The following is a 24,235-nucleotide window of genomic DNA, read 5'->3' on the forward strand; positions in this document are numbered from 1 at the left end:
GAATGTTGAAGAAGCTTGCGCGAAGAGGAAGTGAAACTGCGAAATGTGAAAATGAAGAAAAAAAGTCACGCGATTAATTAAGAAAAAAAAAATAATAACTGTGCACCGTTACTGTTGAGACCGTGTTCATCATGAATGGTGAACACGGTTCCATGACATAACGATTGTCCTATTTTACCCCGGGCCGATGTCTTAATGTCCTTGGACGTCCATTTCTCTCAATCGCGTCCAGTCTTAATTTCGACGATTCTACACATCTCTTCGAAATCTCCCGCAACAGTCACCACCCAATCAAATTTCAAAACAAAAAACCCACAAAATCCCAGATATTTCCATTCCCCACCCAAGAAGCACGGAGCTTAAGGCTCAATAATCCATCAATGGCTTCTCTACTTCACTCTACCCTCTCTCTTCCACACCATCATTCCAAACCCTCACTCTCTTCTCCATTTCTAGCTTCATCTCCCACCATCCCACGCCATCTCCCAAGATTTCCCCCTGATGTCTTTCACAGGAAAAGCTACCCAATCAAGAGAAGCTTCACATGCAGTTCTGGTATTGATGAAGTCACATTCATCGACCCAAATAAAGAATCAAAGGCTGAGCTTATTGGGTCTCTGAAGCTCAAGTTATTGGTATGGAAATCTTAGCTTGATTCTTGATTTTGTATATGTATACAAATTTTACCTTAAAATTATTCATCTATGCGTGATTTTTGTTAATTAATATACTGGGTTTATTGATTCTTTTGAGTTGGCCTAAATTTTCATGTGTTTAATTAGGTAATTTCGATGTGGTTATTCTTTTACTGACCTATTTATATTACTCTCTCTCTGTTCATGGCATTGAGGCTTGGTGCTCTAACTATGTGATCAATTCATTAACTTAGTGTATAATTAATGCCAAAAGGTGTTGAGTAGTTTATGATTAATCCATGTTAAAAACGAGTTTTTTTGCACGATTCCATAGGTGTTGTTTTGTTCATTAAAGCATTGAAAATCTTGATGTCTAATTTCCATTTTCCGGAAAAGGTGCTTAGAGCTCAATTTGGTCACCTCAGGTTTTGATAATCCCACCGATTAACGCAACTCTGAAATAGGAAGATAAGAAACCAGTGAGGAAAACTGTTTGTCTAGAAGCTGTAAAAAAAGATTTGTATCAATAAATAGAAGGGCAAATGAGCTTTAGATTTATTCATGTTTTATATAAACAACATATCATACACATGCAATGGAGGTATTTGGTTGGGACCCAATTCTGTGAAACTTGCAATGGCTGAATTGGCTGTTTGGTAAAATGGTTGTTAGCTGGTAGCTGATTGTGTTAATTAGAGGGTATAAATAGTTGATAACATTAACTGATTGTAGAAAAGTGTTTGGTAAATTAGCTATTAGCTGTTTGGTATAATTTCTTTTCTCAAAAAGCTAATTGAAAAAGTTGCTTGGAGTAGCTTTTTGAATTTTAGCCTTTTGGAGTTGCAAAAAGCTAATTAACCAAACATTTATATTGATATTTTAACTAAATCAAACAATTAATAGTGATCAAATAAGTCAAAATTGGCCTATAGGCCAATTTTTTACCAAACAGGGCCTTCATCTCCACGGAAATCTTTGTTATTTAAAGCTGGAAAGGTTCACAGGAAGAAGCAAAATTGATTTATAGAGGAACCATTTTTCTTTTTTCTTGTGTGTGATGTTTTTAGACGAAGTTCAGGAACAGAAAGGGAGGAGAGGGGAATTTCTTGTTGATCGGATTTGCTGTTTTAAACTATGTTTTACAGTACTACCAGACTTTCACTAGGAGAAGGAAAACATACAAACCAAGCTTTACTAATATGTCGTGAACCTTGGACACATTTGCTTCGTTACTTGCAGAGTGTTGTTTCGGGGCTAAACAGAGGTCTTGCTGCAAGTGATGATGATTTAAAGAAGGCAGATGATGCTTCCAAGGAGCTTGAAGCTGCTGTGGGACCCATTGATCTCGAAGGTAATCTTGATCTACTGCAAGGCAGATGGAAATTGATTTATAGCAGCGCTTTCTCATCTCGAACCCTAGGTGGAAGCCGCCCTGGCCCCCCAGTAGGAAGATTACTACCGATAACTCTTGGTCAGGTAAGCTATATATTTCATCCCCGAAACTGAGAAAAGCATAGAACTATAGAAGTATCAAATCCCACCAAAATATATTTATCATGAGTTCTACTACATCAATTCTTTCACTTTTACTCTCTGATGTGGTAAGTACTGGTAAGTTATTTTTCTCATGTGGGTCCAATAAAAGTGTCTACATCAAGATTTTGAGTGTGGAAGTATAGAACGGAGTCCACATAGTATTTTCCATTTATCATTGTGAATATTTTTGTCGACTTCTGTTCTGTTCAGAAGGGTTTCATGCCGATATGCTTACATGGTTGACTTCTAAACTATTGATACAGATTAATACATTACTACCATTTTTAGTAAAGGTTACCAATTCTACTTCTTCAATCTTGAGATTCGGAAAATTTTACACTTCAATGGTATAATCCATGATCAACAGGTATTTCAAAGGATTGATGTGTTTAGTCGGGATTTTGATAATATAGTTGAGCTTGAGCTTGGCGCCCCCTGGCCATTGCCGCCTCTTGACGTGACTGCAACTTTGGCTCACAAATTTGAACTTATAGGTCGGTCCCCTCTCACAAGTGTACTAAAAGCATGACTCTGATACCAAATTGAAGCATGTCCTTCATCTCAACTAAAAGTTTAAGTTGATAGTTAGATTGCACATTTATGTTTCTGTGTTCAGGAACATCCAAGATCAAGATCGTCTTTGAAAAGACGACGGTGAAGACAACAGGAAACTTATCACAACTACCACCACTGGAGGTGCCCCGATTACCAGATGCGATCAGGCCGCCATCGAATCCAGGTAGCGGTGAGTTTGAAGTCGTATACGCTGATTCTGATATGCGCATTACAAGGGGCGATAGGGGGGAGCTTCGGGTTTTTGTCATTGCCTAGATTTTTGGAGGTCACTTATAGTGAACTTTCCAATTTCCATGCACAGTTCTAATGTGAAGCCTCAATTGTATAGAGAATACCACTTAGCTGATTAGCACACTTCAATGTTCAAACATGTCAGCTCAAATGGTATGATTTGATTTACCTTTGTTCAGGAAATAAACAGAAATGTGTATGATGAGTATCAATTAAACCATGAAAGTGTTTGAAATTTGAATTACTATAACTGAATTTTAAATTTAAGTGACAGAATCTGTGTTGAGCTAATGAGTTGTAACAATATAGAGATCTTTTGGGCTAAAAGTTCATAATTAAGAAGGTTTATCATTATTGTGTGGACCATGTGGATCATTTTTTGTATGTTATAAAATAATGTACATTTAGTACAAAAATAATGTACGTTTAGTATATTAATAATTAATAATGTATATCGTATTCAGGGAAAGTACATTATTTCAGTACTGAAAGTACATTATTTTGTATAATGTATATTCAATACACAAATAATGTATATTTAGTATATTAAAAATGTACTTTTTAATTTGCCTGGTGAATTAGGCTGGAAGCTTTGGTGGTAGTGATATGCCACAATTGTTATACCATGGACTAGAGTTCATATTGTATTGTGAACTCTGATCCTAAAATTATGTGTCTACCGTTAAAATATTTTGTATCTACAATTAATTTTTTGTATCTATAAATAAATTAAAAGCACATAGCATAATAATTACAAACACATAACATAATATATAACTATACAAAGTTTTGAAACCCAAAACAAAAAAATCATATTCAAACCCAATCTAATATATATATATATTTTTTAAGGACAACCTAATAAGTTAAATTTATAAAAGTTATTGAAATTCTGATAAAAAAAAATATATGAGACAAAAATATTTTAAAATATAGGAAGGACTAAATTGACATTTTCGTAGTCACAGATATGAGCCTGGCCCAAACCGACCCTCAAGAGACTGGCGGCCCGCTGCTTAAAATGCAAAATATAGTCGTTAGAAGTGGTAACGGCTACTAAAATTTGAATCTTTGAAAAATCTCTAAAAATACCTTTTTCTTTTTCCTCATATCCGCCTCAGTTCAATCAATGAAAAGCCTTAATTCCTCAAAAAAACCCTTCATTTCTTCTGCTCCATTTTTAGCCATTTTTCTCCCAAAAGTCAAATCTTGAATTCAAACGCCCAAAAGCCCTCACTGCAGATTTCTACACTCAAAGCTCGTCGCAAATTCTGAGTTCTTCGAGATTTGGAAGAAAAATCCATAAAGCATTTTGAATTTTTTATGGTGTAAATGGCGCCCACTCCATCGGCAAAATCGAACCAGACCCATTTCGGGAACCCGAAGACACCTCAATCCAAACACCGCCTGAACTTCAACCTCGCCAGGCCATCCCCGAACCCCGCCGCAAAAGAAGCCCCGCCGGCGGAGCACCCGGTGGAAGTTGTGGGTCGGATCCGAGACTACCCGGATCGGAAAGAGAAGCCCCAGGCGGCCCTAAAGTTGAACGCCGACCGCCAGTCGTTGAGGGTGAAGACTGATATAGGCTACCGAGACTTTCACCTTGACGGGGTTTCCTTCTCCGAGGAAGAAGATATCGATCTTTTCTACAAGAAATTCGTCGAGGCGAGGATCAATGGGGTGAAATTGGGGGCTAAATGTACCATTATGATGTACGGTCCAACCGGTGCTGGGAAGAGTCACACCATGTTTGGTAGCTCCAAGCAGCCCGGAATTGTGTACCGATCGTTGAAGGAAATATTGGGGGAAGGAGATGAAGTGAGTGAGAATTCTGGAGTTGGGACTTTTGTTCAAGTCACTGTCTTGGAGATATATAATGAGGAGATTTATGATCTGTTGTCAACTAATACTGGTGGGGGTTTTGGTTTTGGATGGTCTAAAGGCAATGCTTCTAAGGTATCAACTGCTAATTCTTCTCAATTCTCAATTCTCAGTTTATATTTTTCTCAATTCTCAGTTTATATTCTTCTCAATTCTCAGTTTATAGATAGCATTAGGAAAAAGGTAATATTGACATCTTATTGTTGGGTAATAGTACTTCATACATAGGAAATGATCCTATAATGTTCTCTTTCATGAATCTGAAGTTAGAAATAGCTAATAATAGTGGATAATAGCTTCAAATCTATGGTAATAAGTGCTATCTCTTCTGAATTGTTGCCTTACTTTTGTTAAAGGTTTGAATTAGAGGTAAAGAGTATTGCATATATGATCTTTTGATTATTGTTAATGTTCTTGGAAATTGAAAATCATCCCTTTTTTTTTACTTGAGTAAGGAATTGCAAATGATATAAACATTTTGCTTTTGGCATGAATTTCTATTGTAAAAAAGTCATATGCTGTGAAAATGCCATCACCACTTTAAAAAGGGGCCATTTTGTATTATGTATAGGGACCCTGGGTGTATGGTTTCTTGCATATCTTGCAATATGGTGCCAATTATCTATATGTTTGTATTTGCAGGTAAGGTTGGAAATCATGGGGAAAAGGGCAAAAAATGCGACTTTTATTTCGGGGAATGATGCAGGCTCTCTATCAAAAGAGATCCAGAAAGTAGAAAAGAGAAGGATAGTTAAGAGCACTCTCAGTAATGACAGAAGTTCCAGAAGCCATTGCTTGGTAATTTCTATAATCACTTGGTTACAAGTGTTTTGGGATCTGATCTAACATGTTATCTGTTCTACTTTTGTAGATAATTCTTGATGTCCCAACAGTTGGAGGGCGGCTTATGCTTGTTGACATGGCAGGTTCTGAAAATATAGAACAAGCTGGACAAAATGGTTTTGAAGCAAAAATGCAGGTAACTATGCTTTATTCAACTTCTTAACCATAGTTTTTATGCTCCATTTTGTTCTTTTTGCCAAGTTCTTAACCACAGTTTTTATGCTTCATTTTGTTCTTTTTGCCAAGTTCTTAACCATAGTTATTATGTGGCTCTAAATGCAGACTGCTAAGATAAATCAGGGGAATATTGCACTGAAGAGGGTTGTTGAATCCATTGCAAATGGTGATTCTCATGTGCCATTTAGAGATAGCAAGTTGACCATGCTTCTACAGGTGCATATAAATTATCTAGAACTGAATTGGCAGTTTGATGGTTTCCAGTTCCCCTTCTGGTTTTTGATATCGCTTCATTCGTTTTCTGTAGGATTCTTTCGAAGACGACAAGTCAAAAATTCTCATGATCTTGTGTGCCAGCCCGGATCCAAAGGAGCTGTACAAAACTATTTCGACCCTCGAGTATGGTGCCAAGGCAAAATGCATTGTTCGCGGTCCTTCTACACCAATCAAAGACAAGGGCGGTGATGACTCTTCATCAGCAGATGTTCTGGGATCAAGAATTGCAGCAATGGACCAGTTCATTTACAAGCTGCAGGTCGAGAACAAGCTTAGGGAGAAGGAGAAGAATGAAGCTCAGAAGGAGCTAAGGAGAAAAGAAGAAGAAATTTCTGCATTGAGAGCTAAACTGGTTGCAGCAGAAGGGAAAGGGCTGAAGAGTAAAGAAGAGGAGGTTAACATTAAGGTAAAGGAACAAACCATGGTGATGAAAAGTGAATTAGAGAAGAAGATACAAGAGTGCCAGCAAATGGCAAACAAATTCGTCGAAATGGAGAGGAGAAAGATGGAAGAACGAATGCTTCAGCAGCAACAAGAAGTAGACTTGCTGAGAAGACGCCTCGAAGAGATTGAGCTTGATCTTCATCGTTCCAAAGGGTCAGCCGACTTGGGGGGAGAAACCAGTTTTGCAGAAAGAATACTGGAGATTTATTCTGACGATTCGGATATGGTAAAGTCCATGGACTTGTCTAAGTCCTACGATATGGAAACAATTAAGCGAGATGCTGCTGGGGTTTATAGAACAGAAAATAGCAGTAGTAGTATGGATACAATTTTCGGGTACAACAGTATTTCCAATCCAAGTGGCGGTGAAGAAGATGTTGTCACCGACGTACCCACTTTCACCACCAACAAAGTATCTTTGAGTACAGTATTCGAAGAGGAAGAAGAAGAAGAAGACGGGGAAGATCATAATAACAAATGCTCCACCGACGAGGAGGTGCAGAAAGAGGTAGTCGAGGAGAAGACAATATGTTCAAGTGCAGTTGTGGGTATGCCAGCAGATATGTTGAGCCAAATAGGCAACCTTTTAGTGGAAAAATCTTCTGCAAATGAAGAGGATGCAGAAGGGGCCTCATATAGGGAAAGAAGAATACAGAACATATTCACTCTCTGTGGAAACTATAGAGAAATGTCTCAAAACATGAGAGAAACTCCTATGCTTGACAGTGGCTATTTGTCATCATCCCCTCCTCCAGCCAAGACAATTCAAGAGCATTCTGCGACAAAGAGTGTCTCAAATGAACATAAATCAGCTGAAAAGAACACGAATCTCTTTGAAGCAAAGGATTTGAAAGAGAACTTCAACCCATCAGATGAAAACAGCCGCGATTTGGAAGTGTATGTTAAATGGACCCCTTCAAAGGTTTGTTCTTTCTCTTCAGAAACCAAAATTGAAGCTTTCAAATTGCAACTTTTACTCCTCTTTATAATAAGTTATGTTTTTCATGTTATACTAATAATGGTCTGGGAATGTCGGTTCAGGATTCATCAGGCGCACCGGGGCCTAAAGAACAGCAGGAAGCCAGAACATCGGCAAGCAAGCTTCCCACTTGCAACAACAATCAATTACACGGCGGCCACCTCAATCAGCTCCCTCTCGGCCAAGTACAGAATTTACTTCCTGTTGATGGCTTTTGAGCCAAAATGGCAGATGATGATGCGCTGTTGGTGCATTTTGGGTTCATTTTCTTGTGTATCTTGTACTAGTTATCAGTCAGTTGATGTGTATTTTTTGGGGTTTTTGTTTTCACTGTTCATATGGGAATTCAGTATCAGTCTGACCATGTTCTAATGAAGTAAAAACTTCTATGCTTGCTAAGTTGATCTCATTACTTGCATGATTTTGATTAACCTTAGCTTCCTTCCATTTGTACAATTTGTATTTGTCCAGTATTCATGATTTGTTTCAGTAATTGTTTATAAAACTTTGATTCCCTTTTGTGTACCTAAATGTTGATTAAAATTTTGAAATTCCTAGGAAGAAACTCTTTCACTTTACATTTTAATTTTCGGTTGAATATAATATCAAAATTTTCAATCTACTATAAATTATAAGGTATATTTATATATAGTAATAATGAATAGAGTTCGAATAAGAAACACCTCGGAACTTGGTGAACTTTAAACAGATTTGCTAGACTCTACTCCCCCATTCAATTTCATCTATCTATATTATATGAATTTTCAGATGGTTAGAAATCCTTTATTTTGAAAATTGAATTGCTCTTTTGATTTTGGAAAAACTTTTTTTTATAAACATACTTTTTCTTTTACACACTAATCTCGATTCCAGAATAAGTAGGATTCACTGCAAAAAATTAAAGAATCCACTCGTGAGGTGAGAACCCCCTTCCCGCCACGGGCACTAATCTATTTTGATTTTTAACGTCTAATTAGCTCTTGAATCATTCAAATTAACAACCAAAGCTTGTTGCTTTTTCTTTCCCCAGAATTGAATTGAAGCCCTAGCTTTTTCTCGTATTCCTTTCCCTTCCTTTCCACCGATCTAGTAAGACTGAAAAATTCTAAGAACTCTCCGTTGATACGACATGCTGTTTTTAACATTCATTTCCTCTCAGAATCAATCACGGTCAAATAAAGGTTAAATTGGCCACCAAAGTAGTACCAAACTGGACTCTAAAATGCAATATACCCAATTTACAACTATATAAAATCATCTAAACAAGTGCGTATTATTTTTGAGTATCGAAAATTGAGTAACAAGTGTTGTATAACACAAATGAAGTAAAGAGTTTTGAGTAACAAGTATTATTTTTGACAATCTCATCTTAGATAGACATATGAGATTAATCTACACTCTTTACATGAAGTTTGTTCTCACTTAAACCTCTGTATATGTGTTAGAATTATTGCCGACAATACTATTACACCTATGCCTTCCCCTCTCGCACCCCACCCTATTTCTTTAAATAAAAAAAATAAATTGCAATTAAAACTTAAAACTAAAACATATCCTCCAATATTATTTTTTTTAAATTAAAAAAAAAATTACAATTAGAACTTAGAAGTGGAAAACAAATGTGGCATATCCTTTAATTTTTTTTTTTAAATTAAAATAAATGCAGGTAGAACTTAGGAGTGGAACATAATCAAATGTGAACCCAAATGTGGTTAAAACTTAGGAGTGAAACGTAACCAAATGTGGATATATATATATATATATATATATATATATATATATATATATATTGTAAAATATAAATTTAAATGCAGTTACAATTTAGAAGTGGAACCAAATGCGGGCATATCTTCCATTTTTTAATTACAAAAAAAAAACTGCAGTTAGAGCATAGAAGTGTAGCACAATCAAATGTTGAATATCCTTGAATACATATACAGAGCCCAAAAAAAAAAAAAACAATTGAATTCTTAATTAGTAAATTTAAAAAAAAAAATCTTAAAATTAAATGGCTATATATTCATTGAAGGCTCAATTCTATCACGAAGCTTTCATATGGTCCAATCCGCAACTCGTCTGCATGTCAATCATATTTGATCAATAAATAATATACATACATACATATTATATATATATATATATATATATATATATATATATATATATATATATATATATATATATATATATATATATTAGCTATGTAAAATTAATATTAGTTAAATTTTAAAGAAGAATTGATCACATCTTTGAATATTTTCAGTCTTAATTTAAAAAAAAAAAAAATGTTTACTCCAAAAAAAAAAGGAGATGGAAGAAGCAACTTACCAAGAATTTGTGGATGTCTTTAAGTATTGGTGAAAAGGCTGTGCAGAAGTTTTCCATGTCGCCATAGCTGTTCTCTCCACCTAGGACCTCAATGAACTTTTTCCTTTCCGGAACAAGCTTCATCACCACCTTTTACATCCCACGTAGTAGTAATTAGAAGACCAAAAATAGAATAAAGCAAAATGTTTAGGTTTCAAGACTCATTCAAAGTCTATGGTTGTTTAAATAATGTGTCAAGTTTTTAATGACGATATAGAGTAGTGTCACTATCATATTCACACGGTCAAGTTATCATAAGTGAATATATTACTTACATGTTAGCTAGGTCAAAGATGCAAGATGGATTAATTGAAAGGTTACTTAGATGTTAGCCTTTTTGATTTTTTTTTTATATAGTACTACTTTCTCAAGTTACTGAAGTACAAAGAGTCAATACCTCTTCTATTGGGGATTGAACCTATGACATCCCAATTGGAAAAGTTACTTTGTGCCACTAAACCACAAGGTTATTGACTTCTTTAATTAGTTCTAAATAACATGTGAACATAGTGGCCCTATTTGGTAAAATAATTAGTCTATCAGTCAATTTTGACTTATTTTACCACTATTAATTGTTTGACTTGGTTAAAAAAATCAATATAAGTGTTTGGTTAATTAGTGTTTTGTAACTCCAAAATGATAAAATTCAAAAAGCTGTTCAAAATAACTTTTTCAATTAGCTCAGCTATCAACTAATAGCTAATTGCCAAACACCTTTCTACAATCAGCTAATGTTATCAACTAGTTATATATACCACCTAATTAACCTAATCAGCTAATAGCTAACAACAATCAGCTCCATTTACCAAACACGACCAATATCTTTTTATACCAAATTAAAATATGATTTCTCTTAATCTAAAGGCCCTGTTTGGTTAAATAGTTAGCATCTCAGTCAATTTTGACTTATTTGATCATTATTAGCTGTTTGACTTGGTTAAACAATTAATATGAGTGTTTGATTAATTGTTTTTTTGTAACAATTTATTGCTCCAAAATGCTAAAATTCAAAAAGCTACTCAGTAACTTTTTTGATCAACTTTTTACGAGAGTTATTTTGTATGTAATTAGCTAACAGCTAATTTACCAAATACATTTCTACAATCATCTAATCTAATGCTATTAACTAATCAAACCCACATACCCAATCAGCTAACAACCATTTACCCACCCTACATTTTTTATATAATAGAGAAGTACATAACTACATACCATAAAACTGGAGCTAGCAAGCCAGCCATGCCATTTCTTCAAGGTCTTTGAATAGGAATGAGAACAAGCGTGCGACATTGACAAATCCCGATGCTCATCCAAGTTACGAAATAGTTCTACTATGAAATCCATTGCCCTGAACCATGCATCAATCTTAATTAGTTTCACCAATTGCATGCATGCCATTTTTATTTTTTTTTAGACCACGAGGTGTTTTGAGTAGGTTCCAATTATAAAAGACTTTTTAAACTCTACTTAGACTAATCTTCGTTCGCACTGAGCTGACCCAATTAAAGAGTAAAGTGCGGGTCATATTGATTTTTCTATATAAGATGGGGTTTTGGACTTAAGAACATCTATTAAGGAATGAGAATGCATAGCCACTCACGCTAATCAAGCTGGTTGTTGCATTTATGTGATTACTATACGATGAATTAATAGTGTTACACACACACACGCATACCTTGTCAACCAAAGAAGGCCATTGGTGCAGCTGGATGAGGATTTAGCACTACTGGTTTCAATTTCTGCCTGTACAAAACTGTACAAGTAGTTGAATCTTGTTGTGTTGGAATTGTATCTAGAATCCAACCTCTGCAACACAATAAGTCTTAGAAAATTGTCAAAATTAGTCATAAATTAAACAAATACTCCGTAATTAAACATGTGTGTGTATATATATATATTAAGTGTTTCAGTTATTTATAACTGATGTCTAAAGTCTGTGTCTACTCAAATAATTACTAATATGTCACACTTTATAACTTTAGGCATCTTTGTAAATTATAAATAGATGTCCATAGTCAATTTTTTTGGGTCTGTATTAGTGGAATCTTATAATCATTGATGAATTGTAAACCTGAAATATTCAAACTTGTTTTTAACCTCAAAGCCTACTTCATATATATGTGTGTATATATGTATGCATGTTTAAAGGAAAGAAAAAATGGAAAATAAATTTTCTTACTGATATGTTTCCACTGATGTCAGCTTTCACTACAGTCATGGAAGCTCCAAATTTATCTGCCATCAGAAACTAACCTTATTAGTCAATTCAGATTGAAAATACTTACTCAAAAGGTTTACATAATTTTTTTTTTCTTCTTCTCCATGATTTGTAATAAGCTTCATAACTTTTTTATATTCATTAACAATTCATAAACATCTTTTCCACCGATCTTTAAACATATACATACAAGACTCTAGGCAGAATGAAAACAAATAATATGCAGTGTTTTATGTTAACTAAAATTCTAAACTGATATGCTCAACACACACTATGATATATTTCATCTCAACTAAAAGACTAAGCTGATAGTTGGGGTATACATTTATGTTGATATATTATATATCTTGAAGGAGAAGAAGAAAACAAGAGCAGATCATATATGGAAGAAATTAAAGACGAAAACCTAGGATAGGCAAGACGAATTTGCAGACATCTAAGAAAGGTTTGGTCTGGATGTCCCCTCGTTCATACTTAACAAGCTTTAGGGCTTCCAAAGCTGGAGAAAACAGAGTTCCCTCCATCTTTGCTATAATTCCCCTGTACGTACAGTGCATAATATATACACAATCATCAGCATCTTCAAGATGGAAATCATGGCGGAGATCGAATGGAAGATCGACAATCTACCTGGGATGGAACAAAAAAAGGTTATGTTCTTAATTGCTTCAATAATATTTGCAGTTACGTATATTTTCTGTGTTTGATTCTTATTTTATTTTTCATTTGTTTGATCTAATTCTCTATTTTTCATTTGTTTGATCTAATTCTCTATTGGATTCAGGCGGGAGCAGACGCAAGATTAGGCGAAGCAGTCGTTTCCACAATAACGGTCTTGACCTACTACTTTCAAGTTCCCAAATAAAGTACAATTGTATCTATTCTATTTATAATAAATAACATTTTTTTTTTATGTCAAAGTACCTAAGAGGTACATGTAGTATAGTGTGGGGCGGACAACTTCCAAGTTCCCAAATAAAGTACAATTGTATCTATTCTATATTTATTATAAATAACAATTTTTTTTTTGGTCAAAGTAGCTAAGAGGTACATGTAGTATAGTGTGGGGCCGACATCATCTGTGTCATGTTAATATACTCACATATCAACTCATATATTATCTAATACATATTTAAAATTAATTATGTTTGCCACCAATATATTACATTAATATGTCCAAAATAAATACATCCTCAGATTTAAAATTTGAACACTCAACCTCTTATATTAAAAATGCACTCACTACCACTCCGACACTCTTATCTTATTATTTTATTGTAAAGAATTATTAAATACCATTATAAAATGAGATTTGTAAAAAATTTTAGTTGTATTAAGAAGTTTAATACAAAAAATTTTAGTCAAGCCTTCAAAGCATATTGTTGTGCCTTCCTAAGCATATTGTTGTTTCTTCCAAAGCATATTGTTGTGCCTTTGAATTGTACGTGCATATTGTTCAGTCTTGCATAGCATATTGTTTAGCCTTCCAGAGCACATTGTTGTGCCTTCTAGTTTTTAAATCATATCGTAAGTGTCATATATATATATATATATATATATATATATATATATATATATATATATATATATATATATATATATATATATATATATATATATATATATATATATATATATATATATATATATATATAAAGAGTATTTGATCTTGAATGAATCACTAATTACTCTATCTGTCCCATTTTATCTGTCCTACTTACTATTCATTGGTCAAACCAACTCTTATTTCTTTGTTTAATTTCTTTTGTATTTTTTTAACTTATTTTTAAATTTGATTTTTTTTATGTTTAATAGTACTTTTAGTATAATTTCTAAATATATAAATTTTGCATACTAATACTAAACTTAATATTATGAAAAATTGAAATAAAAATAACTTCAGTCAAGCCTCGTTAACCGAACCAGATACATAAAATGGGATTTTTACGGAGGTAGTACTAATTTTAGTTGAATATTGTGATCGTTTATGATTTGTGTTGAAGATCATGCATTAAATTACTCTTTTAAATAATTGTTTCATATTTTTATACCTATCAGTACACACTTTTGCCTTTCCAGAGTTTCAATGCATATTTTTATGCCTTTAAGAGCACATTGTCGTGCCTCCCACTTTTAAGATCGTAGGTGTTATATATATATATATATATATATATATATATATATATATATATATATATATATATATATATATATACATACATACATACATACATACATACATACATACATACATACATACATACATACATACATACATACATACATACGTATGTATGTATGTATGTATGTATGTATGTATGTATACTGTCTACACACATATATAGGCTAAGGATCTTGTGAAACAGTGCCATAGGAGAGAAATAAGAACCAATATAAGCCTTACATCTGTAAAAATTTGACGAATTTGATCAAATTTTTTAAAAAATGCAGTGACATTTTCTTAATTATTATTATCAACAACTTCACTACGCAAATCTGTACACTTAAATATGCAATCCTTACCAACTAAATATGTAAACCAGATAACTTTTATTAAATTAACGAAAAGCTAAATTTTAAATCTAAACCATAAATGCTAAACCTTAAGTAGTAAAAAGTGAACCACTAAACCAAATAAAACCAAAAACTCAGTCATAAACTCTAAAAAAGAAACTCTAAGTGCAATGCACTTTTGCATTTTTACAAGTGTAATCTTTTAATACTAAATATGTAAAATATTAATACTAATTGTGCAAACTTGGAAAAATATGAGAACGGCAGATTTTAGTATTCAAGTTTGCATAGTAAAGTTAGTGATAGTTACGAAAATGCCACCGTGTTTTTTTTTTTTTTTTTTAATTTGATATGATCCATCTGTTTTTTTCAGAAGTAAAGCTGAGATTGGTTCTTAATTTCTCTCATAAGGACTTGTTCTCCAAGAAAGAACTAATTGAGAACAAATCTCAGTCTTATATCTGTAAAAATTCGATGGTTCTGATCAGATTTTTTTAAAAAAATGCGGTGACATTTTCATAATTATCATCAACTTCACTATGGAAACTTGAACATTTAAATATGCAATCTTTAGTAACTAAATATGCAAACTTGGTAAATTTTATAAAATCAATGAAAAAAATTAAATTTTAAATCTAAATCGTAAATGTTAGATGCTAAGCAGTAAAAAGTGAATCACTAAAACAAATAAAACCAAAAACACAGTTATAAACTCAAAAATCGAAATCCTAAGTGCAATGTACTTGCGCATTTTTGCAAGTGCAAACTTTTAATACTAAATGTACAAACTTAAAAAATTTTGAAAATTGTAGAGTTTAGTGTTCAAGTTTATATAGTAAAGTTGGTGATAATTACGAAAATGTCACCGCATTTTTTTTAAAATTAGATCTAGTCCATCCAATTTTTCTAGATGTAAGGTTGAGATTGGTTCTTAGTTTTTTCTAGATGTAAGGTTGAGATTGGTTCTTAGTTTTTTCTTAAAGGTTTGTTTTCATATATATATTTAGGATCATATGAGAACACTTGCTTAGGTGAGAACGTGAGAACAAATCGTGTGCATCCATCTAATATTTTTTTAATGGTCTAGATTATAATAAGTGTGTTCGAACGCGAATTAAATGTGTGCAAACGCGATTAATTGCTATATATTTAGACAAAAATATATCATCTATGTAAATGAATTAGGATAACAATTGATTACTATAACTAAATTGCTAGAGAACGAGCACATTTGTCTAATTTATAAAAATCTTAAACAATGATATATAAAATCTATAAAGTTACAGAACCGCATGCGTACATCTACACATTAACTATTAATTTGAGCAATTATTTACTCGAACTCAAGCAATGATAGCATCAACAAACATAAACGATCCGGACCATATCTTCAATTGCACTATATAATATTTGATGTTATAATTTAAATAATTGTATAACAACCCAAATATTTTTAATATATTATAACAAATCCATTCCGTGCGTCGCACAGGTGAAAATACTAGTGAGTATAAAATAATGGTGGATATATGTTAGGCAGCATTGAATAAATAGAATGGAATATTAGCAGTGAATCTGGTGTGCAGTGGCATGGTTGGTGCATATGCATATATATCCATGCTTTTCTTCATCATTTGGAAGCATACTCATGGCAACAGCGACCAGCAGATTCGCTTTTACACTTTTACCTAGCTTCAATTGGTTCTCATCTTTTGACTGCAACCCCAACAAAGCCCAAGCCTTGTAGTTTAAGACATCCCAAGTATCAAAAAAAAAAAAAAAAAAAAAAAAAAAAAAAGAGAACCAGAAAACGACAGCAAAAGTTCACATCATTACATTTTAAAAAGAACAGTACAATAATTAAAAGAAAGCACTTGTTTTTCTTGGTTTGTTTGTGTGTGTTTTTTTTACACCACTCTCCTCTCAATATTTTACTATTATAAGAACATCCTCATTAAGGGGATTTTACTTGTTTTTTTTTTTTTTTTTTTTTTTTTTTCCATTTGCCACATAAAAGAGAGAGATGGAAGAGAGAGAAGGCGTGGGGTGCTCCTGCAAAGACCAAGTTTTTTCAGAGTTTATAAGTCCCACCAAAAGAGAGAAGGAAGCTGCCACATCGCGTGTGGCGCAACAAAGGCGCCCAACCGGGCGCGTGCATGCCTAAATACACTATTTAATTTTTTTTGCTTCATGTTGCACCCGAATAGCATCTCTACGAGATTCCGAGGTTTGCTACACCACTCTAGAATTTTCCGACACTTGTACATAACATCTAATAGCTTGTAGAATAATCTAGAAGCATGTATTAGAGGATGTAGGGATGCTTTAGAATATTTTAGAACATTATGGAATCCTCTTGGTTGTATAGAGAATTATGGAGGATTCTAGATAATGAATATTAGCCGTAGAATTAAATCAATCTCTACCATCCATTGAGGAGGTGAAATGGGTATAAATACCCCTCAAGGGGGACCCATTTGCAATCAACCAAGCAACTTCAAGTGCTCAAGTGATTTAAGTTTCTTTTAAAGCTTTCAAGTGCTTGAGTCCCGTGACATTCAGCTTTTTTTTTTGCTTTTTTTTTTTGCCATCAGATTATTTTAGATTCCTTTGGCACGGTCAAGTTTTTTTTTTCTTTTTCTTTTTCACATGTTCCGTCAATTTAAGTCTTATTATTTTTTAAACATTTGAGAAAATGTAAATCATGGAAGTTTCCATTTTGATAGTCATAGAAGTTCGAAAGTCGAACTTAGATCTTTTCTTTTAAATACTCTTTAATATAACACACTCATACAAAATCAACCATCCCACCAAATACTTATTTAAATATAGTATGGTTTTTTTATTAGTAATATTTATTTGTCTTTGCTTTCCTTACCAAATGTGGGATTGTTACTGAAAAGAGTCAGTGGACATCAAGAGTGCGGACTTGATTGTCTCTTTTTCTTAAATATTACCTATTGAAATAGTAAATTAATTAAACCGCTTGTCTGTCGATGTATCAGAGTGTATCGATGTATATATATTTTGCCAAGATTTTAGAACAAGTTCACAAAAAAGCGCTGGAACAGAGCCGCAGAAGCAGGGAACTTCGCTGCTGCGCCAAATTAAAACGTGGGAATGGCGGGTCTGGCGGCGCAGGAACTTTTGGGGATGGGTCAGACAAGGATACAAGGTTTGGTCTAGATGTCCCCTCGCGTTCATACTTAACAAGCTTTAGGGCTTCCAAAGTTAGAGAAAACAGAGTTCCTCCATCTTTGCTATAATTCTCCATACAGTGCATAATATATAAACAATCATCAGCATCTTCTTCATGGAAATCATGGTGGTGATTGAATGGAAGATCGAAAATCTACCTGGGATGGAACACAAAAAGGTTACCTTCTTAATTGCTTCAATAATATTTGCAGTTACATATATTTTCTATGTTTGATTCTTATTTTAAAAGTAGACGCAAGATTAGGCGAAGCAGTCGTTTTCACAATAACGCTCTTTACCGACAATTTATATCCTACACCATGGAGCGCGTTGCATTGTGCGCCCAGATACAAAACGACGTTGTTTTAAATTTTTTTTTTTTTTGAAATTTTTCGCCCCAGTGTATGTCAGTTAATTTTTCTTTAAAAAAGAATCCATGTTCAAAAATGTACATAATGTTATACTAAAATACACATAATTGTACACATGAATATACATAATTATATAACAAAATATACATACTCTTTTTAAAAGATAATACACATAATCTAACATAATACATAATAAACATAAATTTTTAACATAATACACATCAACTCTTAACATAATACACACAAATTTTCTGATTCGGATGTACATAATTGTATAAAAAGAATGTACATAATTGTATAAAAAATATACATAATTGTATGAACAAATATACATAATTGTATAAACAAATATACGTAATTGTGTGAACAAATATACATAATCACAGCAACTTCCTACCGCGCCTCTCAAAACAACCCCAAAACGATGTCATTTTGGGAGGTGCGTGGCGCACAGTGCTACGCGCGTCGTGGTGTAGGGTATAACGATTGCTCTTCACCTACTATTTCCAATAGAGTACAATTGTATCTATTCTATTTATAATAAATAACAATTTTTTTTATATGTTCTCATATGATCCTATATATATATATATATATATATATATATATATATATGTTATGATATGTTATTAATTTCATTTATCATGTACCATAGTATGGGCAATTAATTCAAGAACTATTACTATAATATAGAGGCGAATTTTGTTCTCAATGGTCATGTGGTTGGTGTTACAAGTGTGATAGTTTTTTAGATTTTACATCATTATCTTTTGTTGAACATAGAAATTAAGGAATCGATAATATAAGGGAAAATTGTAATTTATACCCCTCGATAATATGTCAATTATCAATGTCACCCATGAATTATTAGTGGTGTAAATGTTGCTCCTCAATTTTCAAAACGGTACATATAGTGCCCCCTGTAGTGTAAATGTTGCCTCTCATTTTTCAAATTGGTACATATATTGCCCCTCCCGTATGGTACGGGAGGGGCAATATATGTACCGTTTTGAAAATTGAGGGGCAACATTTACACCACTAATAATTCAGGGCTGACATTGATAATTGGCATAGTATAGAGGGGCATAAATTACAATTTTCCCATAATATAATATTAAATGCACACACATTTGTATATATATTTATGTAATTTTATTTTATTACTAAATTATCAAGTATATATTTCAGAGGCATCGATATGATTAACGAGAAATAACAAAAGAAAATTGTTATGCTCTACTACCAAATTTACTTTTAAACTATTTGATTGGATTTTTATATTATTTAATTATTAGGTTTTTTTTTTTTTTTTTTTTTTGTTTACTCATGGTAGAGCCACGAATGAATCGAAATAGCTTTATTTTCTATGTAAGCAAAAATTAGAGAGTAAATTTAAAAGGAGAAATTAATTGTGATTGGAGTAATTGATATTAACCAAATGAACCCCCTAGACATATTGTAAGTTTGTAACCAAATAGGCCATACCATTTGAACATATATATAGACATATAACAACCACATCTTCTAGAATACTAGTCACATAAACCAAGTTCATGGTGTTTGCTTTGGCGTTAAATAGAACATAAATTAAATTGAATAAATTTACTGATATATGGGCTAAATAGTTGGATATTTTACATTAATATAAGAATTAATATACAATTTAAGGTTGATATATTGAAACTCGATTTATATATTTGCAGAATCAAATTCTATCAATTGTAAGTGAATCCTTACCACTTACACCTATATATATATATATATATATATATATATATATATATATATATATATATATGCATATGTATTATTGTTCTTTGTATCAAACATTTGTCTATTGTTCCTTCTTTCTAAGTTTCTGTTATTATATATTTTTAAGTTTCAACATCCTCATGTCAAGAAATAATTTGAATTCCTAACATATAAATGCAAATGTTGCAATCAATATTTGGAATCCAGTGGTTTGTCGAGTTTGTGATGTCCTTCTTCCAAATTCCGTGCAACTTTCGTACCATTTTGAACATCAAACAAGATAAGGTGTAGTTCTCTCACATGCAATCAATGGTGCACCAATGTCTTTTGGATCACAAATTTCTCAAATTCGACCTCATCAATCTACTTTTAGCGAAAACGCAATTGCTACAATGTTTTCTAGGCAACGTCCAAATGATACAATTACTAGTCATCCTCGACTATGAGTGCAATCAAATTTTATTGGAGGACATGGCTTAAGGAGTTAAGGTCAGAAAGGAACAACTTTAACTCATCAATGGAATTAAATTCTGATGATTGCACTCTACCTCTTGTGAATCAATTAGAAACCCCATTTGAAGACGCAACCATGTTTTGCTCTTGCCAAGAGAATGAAGATGTCAATTTAGCCATTGCTTTAAAGCTTTAAATAAATTTAATTATTGTACATTTACATGATATAGTCTCTATAATAATGTATCTAGATTTGAGATTATTTAGCCGACTACTAGGCTATTAAGTTTCATTTAGTCATTTAATTTAATTTATGTTTGAGTTTTGTTTCTCTGTTTGAAAAAAAAAGTGCAATACATTCTCTTGAATTCAATAAAGGTTTATTGTTTTCTTTGATGTCTGAGATTCAAATGGCATACACGGTAATTTTTTTAAAGAATAATTAAAAGGGAAGATAATAAAATCGCCTAATGGGCACATGCTGAGCACGTCGCATTGGGCATGTGCAGAGCACGTGCGCATTGGACACCATGTATGATTCCCAACTACCCATTAGGCACAAACCATATATAAATTACAAGAGAGGAGTGAAACCACTTTAAAGGATAATTGTCCAGACTCAATCCTTTAGAGACTCTAATAGAACCAAACAGGGTGTTTGACTGTCAGAATAGGCACAACCATGAGAACAGAAAAAAGTGATTGTTCAATGGGTATTGGGTAACACGTAACTATCCTACATTGGGATCGTTGGTTGAGCAATGTCGTGTCTTTTTATAGTTTAGAAAATCAATTTTCATTCATGTAGGAGATTGTTAAAAAAATAAAAAACAATCATTTTGATACAATGTTTTTAGTAGGGTCTACTTCCAACTTGGGTTAGGTCAAAGAGTACCCATTGAGTTATGAAAAATAGAGCTTTGAAAATCTTTCAAATACAAGGTAGCATTTATCCCATATTGGAAAGGTATGTGTGTTTGTACTAATATAGTTAGAAATATTTGTAAATGAGGTAAAGTGTAATTCAGGATAAAAAATTAGACCCCTCATGTTGTTAATATATAAGTGTCAAAATGTCAAAAGTATTTTGTTCAAAATAGGGAACAGGTCGAGTTTAAAATGAAGCAGCCAAATATAAGCCAAGGATGGAGAACCGACATTTAATACTTGGAGCGTAAAATTAAATTTGTGCAGCAGGTGATATTGGAGCAAAGGTTTAAAAGGCAGTTGACAATGGTACTAAAGTTGTACAACGTTGTTTGGTAGAAAGATATCACAAACTTGGTAAGTTACTGGATTTTAAATATTGATTGGAACTACTACATTTACATGTTTGAAATTCAAACTATTTCTTGACATGAGGATGTTAGAACTAAAAGTATTAGCAGAAAAAACGAACATTAGAAGATGGTTTGACACAAAGAACGATAATATGTGCGTGTGTGTATATATATAAAATTAGAGTGGTTACTAGCTAGGGGTTGCAAATCAAATTTTAACTAGAAACGAGATTGGAAAGGCTTGATTCAAGTCCGAGCTCGTGTGTGCGGGCGACGAATGTCGTCCGGAAATTGGCCCGCCTTGCGGGCATAAGTTATGCCAAAATTTCGGTATCATCTGTTACGGAATTAATATTGTTTTAATTCCAATTTTAAATCTGAGTTTAATCATAATTAGTGGGTGGTTGTTTACACAATTGGTTTTAATACCAATTTAATGACCATGTTGAATGCTATCACTCCAACAACCCTATATAAAGAGAGGTAGAGCAGTGACATTTTAAACACTACAAGAAATCAAAAGGAATTCCAGTACGTTTAGCTTCCAAAACTTCTGTCTACTCTCTTCTTTATCCAACAGTGTTCTTGCTTTGCTTTGTTTGTCGGGTTCTTTGTTTGGGTGCTTAAACAAAGAATTGTACCACGTTTTATCTTGGGAAACCTAGGTTACAACGCTCCTAGCACTTGTGGGAGGTAGCAAATAAGGTTTTAAGGAAAAGAACAATTTGTTCAAACTCGTGTTAACCTCTGCCTAAATATTCCACCTTTTCCGATCCTTCCCAGTTTTTTCTGTTTTCCCATATAATAATAATCTTTCCGTAGGATTATTATTAATTTATTTTGGAATTTTTTTCACCTTATTACCCAACATATTTCAATTTCAACTTGGAGGTTAAAGATTCAAAACTTGTATGTATTAATTTTTTTTAAAATTGTACGTGATTTTGGTAGGGCCTCATTTATTTATCAAAACAGGGTCACAAAAACCTAAAATCCGTTTCCTGATTCTTTAGTAGGTAAACTCCTTAAAGCTCGTTATTTCCCTAATTTATTCTTCTTTCATGGAAGTTGAGCTTGGAAGCCACCCAAGTTATATATGGCGAAGTATTTTAGCGGGCAAACCATTACTCAAAGAAGGGGTTGTCCGTCGAGTTGGTAATGGTAGGGATACTAAAATATGGTGAATGCCATGGCTTGCTGATAATATGAATCCCAACCTCCATACCCCGATAATAGAAGAATTAAGAGAAGCAACTGTCAGTGGTTTACTTGATAAGTCAGGAAATTGGGACATGGAGATTATCAATGATATTTTTTTGGAGAGTGATGTCAGGAGAATTCTTTCAACCCCTATTTCTCCGCAGTTTAATGATGTATGGCGATGAAGGATGATATTCGAGGCATGTATGCTATTCGACATGGCTATCGTATTTTGACAGAACCTTCAACACACATGGACCCTCAATTACAGTTTGTGGAATGGAGGAAGTTATGGAAATTTCCAGTCCCTCCTAAAGTGAAGAATTTCTTGTGGCGATGTGCGCGAAACATTCTTCCCGTCCGTGAAACATTGAAGAGGCGGCACGTTTTTGTTGGTGGCGGGTGCCCTTTCTGCGCATCACCTACGGAGACAATCGAACACATTCTGTGTGCTTGTCCTTTGGTAGAACAGGTATGGGGTGAGACTGATATTTTGCATGGAGGTACTTTATCTGATTTATTGAATTCCAGTCTTCAGTGGATATTTCATTGGTAAAAATCCAATAATAATCCTAGAAAATAAGGATTATTATTTTTTCTAGAAAAAATTGGAAAGGAAAAGGTGAAGAGATATGGCTCGGGTTTTGGTATAGATTGTTAGCACAAGTCGATCTAATCACTTTTTCCTTAAAACTTTATTTGCTACCTCCCACAAGTGCTAGGAGCGTTGTAGCTTAGGTTTCCCAGGATAAAATGTATTACGATTCAATGTTTGAGCACCCAAACAAAGAACCCAGCGAACTAGAACAAAGGTTAGAACACAATTGGCTAAAGAAAGGAGTAGAAGCAAAGAACACAAAAGAAAGGAGTAGAAGCAAAGAACACAAGCAAAGAACACAAAAGAAAGGAGTAGAAGCAAAGAACACAATTGGCTAAAGAAAGGAGTAAAAGCAAAGAGTAGTTTAAGCCTGAATCGAGCCCCTTTGTAGTCTCAGTTTAAGATTTGATTTGCACGTAAAAGAAAGCCTATATGCTATACAATTCAATAAGCCTTAAAAGAGCTCTTGTATAAATAGTGGTGCAAATCCACATCCCAAACTAATGTGGGACAAAAACTTCACTTTTTCCCTTCATTTTTCCGACTCAACGGGTCTACTTTGAGAATCAATATCTCATTCACCCATTATCCGTTTTGAGCGTACAATATGTCAATCTCTTCGTCTCACTACGAAGAACCCGAATCTACTTTGAACCGACCAAAATCAAAGGTGGACCCAACATATAATCAGCTCAAGCCCAAATTT

The 24,235-nt window shown here is 33.3% G+C and overlaps 3 protein-coding genes across 3 annotated transcripts; 2 read left to right on the forward strand and 1 right to left on the reverse strand.

Moving 5' to 3' along the window:
* Positions 1-200: 200 nt before the first annotated feature.
* LOC109176168 (probable plastid-lipid-associated protein 6, chloroplastic) lies at positions 201-3,249 on the forward strand. Its single transcript, XM_019325612.1, has 4 exons — positions 201-635; positions 1,875-2,111; positions 2,539-2,665; positions 2,788-3,249. Exons 1-4 carry the CDS (start codon positions 381-383, stop codon positions 3,000-3,002), a joined length of 834 nt encoding a protein of 277 aa, XP_019181157.1. The 5' UTR covers positions 201-380; the 3' UTR covers positions 3,003-3,249.
* Positions 3,250-4,034: 785 nt separating this feature from the next.
* LOC109176167 (kinesin-like protein KIN-10A) lies at positions 4,035-8,083 on the forward strand. Its single transcript, XM_019325611.1, has 6 exons — positions 4,035-4,934; positions 5,502-5,657; positions 5,731-5,838; positions 5,985-6,095; positions 6,187-7,521; positions 7,641-8,083. The coding sequence occupies exons 1-6, from the start codon at positions 4,311-4,313 to the stop codon at positions 7,794-7,796; spliced, it is 2,490 nt and encodes an 829-aa protein (XP_019181156.1). The 5' UTR covers positions 4,035-4,310; the 3' UTR covers positions 7,797-8,083.
* A 1,505-nt stretch (positions 8,084-9,588) lies between these two features.
* LOC109176169 (glycolipid transfer protein 1-like) lies at positions 9,589-12,852 on the reverse strand. Its single transcript, XM_019325613.1, has 7 exons — positions 12,794-12,852; positions 12,570-12,703; positions 12,125-12,180; positions 11,621-11,751; positions 11,158-11,293; positions 9,907-10,035; positions 9,589-9,654 (listed from the first exon to the last, which is right to left on the reverse strand). Exons 2-7 carry the CDS (start codon positions 12,685-12,687, stop codon positions 9,619-9,621), a joined length of 606 nt encoding a protein of 201 aa, XP_019181158.1. The 5' UTR covers positions 12,688-12,703; positions 12,794-12,852; the 3' UTR covers positions 9,589-9,618.
* Positions 12,853-24,235: the final 11,383 nt, after the last annotated feature.

The sequence above is a fragment of the Ipomoea nil genome, unplaced genomic scaffold (genome assembly GCF_001879475.1).
Source record: "Ipomoea nil cultivar Tokyo-kokei standard unplaced genomic scaffold, Asagao_1.1 scaffold0688, whole genome shotgun sequence".
In the NCBI taxonomy this organism is placed as follows: domain Eukaryota; kingdom Viridiplantae; phylum Streptophyta; class Magnoliopsida; order Solanales; family Convolvulaceae; genus Ipomoea; species Ipomoea nil.

Coding starts and splice junctions, on each gene's coding strand:
- LOC109176168 (XM_019325612.1), top strand. CDS start 381: ATGGCTTCTCTACTTCACTCTACCCTCTCTCTTCCACACCATCATTCC. Junction 636..1,874: donor CTCTGAAGCTCAAGTTATTG/GTATGGAAATCT, acceptor CGTTACTTGCAG/AGTGTTGTTTCGGGGCTAAA. Junction 2,666..2,787: donor TCACAAATTTGAACTTATAG/GTCGGTCCCCTC, acceptor TTCTGTGTTCAG/GAACATCCAAGATCAAGATC.
- LOC109176169 (XM_019325613.1), bottom strand. CDS start 12,687: ATGGAGGGAACTCTGTTTTCTCCAGCTTTGGAAGCCCTAAAGCTTGTT. Junction 11,752..12,124: donor ACATCAGTGGAAACATATCA/GTAAGAAAATTT, acceptor ATTGTGTTGCAG/AGGTTGGATTCTAGATACAA. Junction 9,655..9,906: donor AAGACATCCACAAATTCTTG/GTAAGTTGCTTC, acceptor ATTGACATGCAG/ACGAGTTGCGGATTGGACCA.
- LOC109176167 (XM_019325611.1), top strand. CDS start 4,311: ATGGCGCCCACTCCATCGGCAAAATCGAACCAGACCCATTTCGGGAAC. Junction 4,935..5,501: donor CTAAAGGCAATGCTTCTAAG/GTATCAACTGCT, acceptor TTGTATTTGCAG/GTAAGGTTGGAAATCATGGG. Junction 6,096..6,186: donor AGTTGACCATGCTTCTACAG/GTGCATATAAAT, acceptor CGTTTTCTGTAG/GATTCTTTCGAAGACGACAA.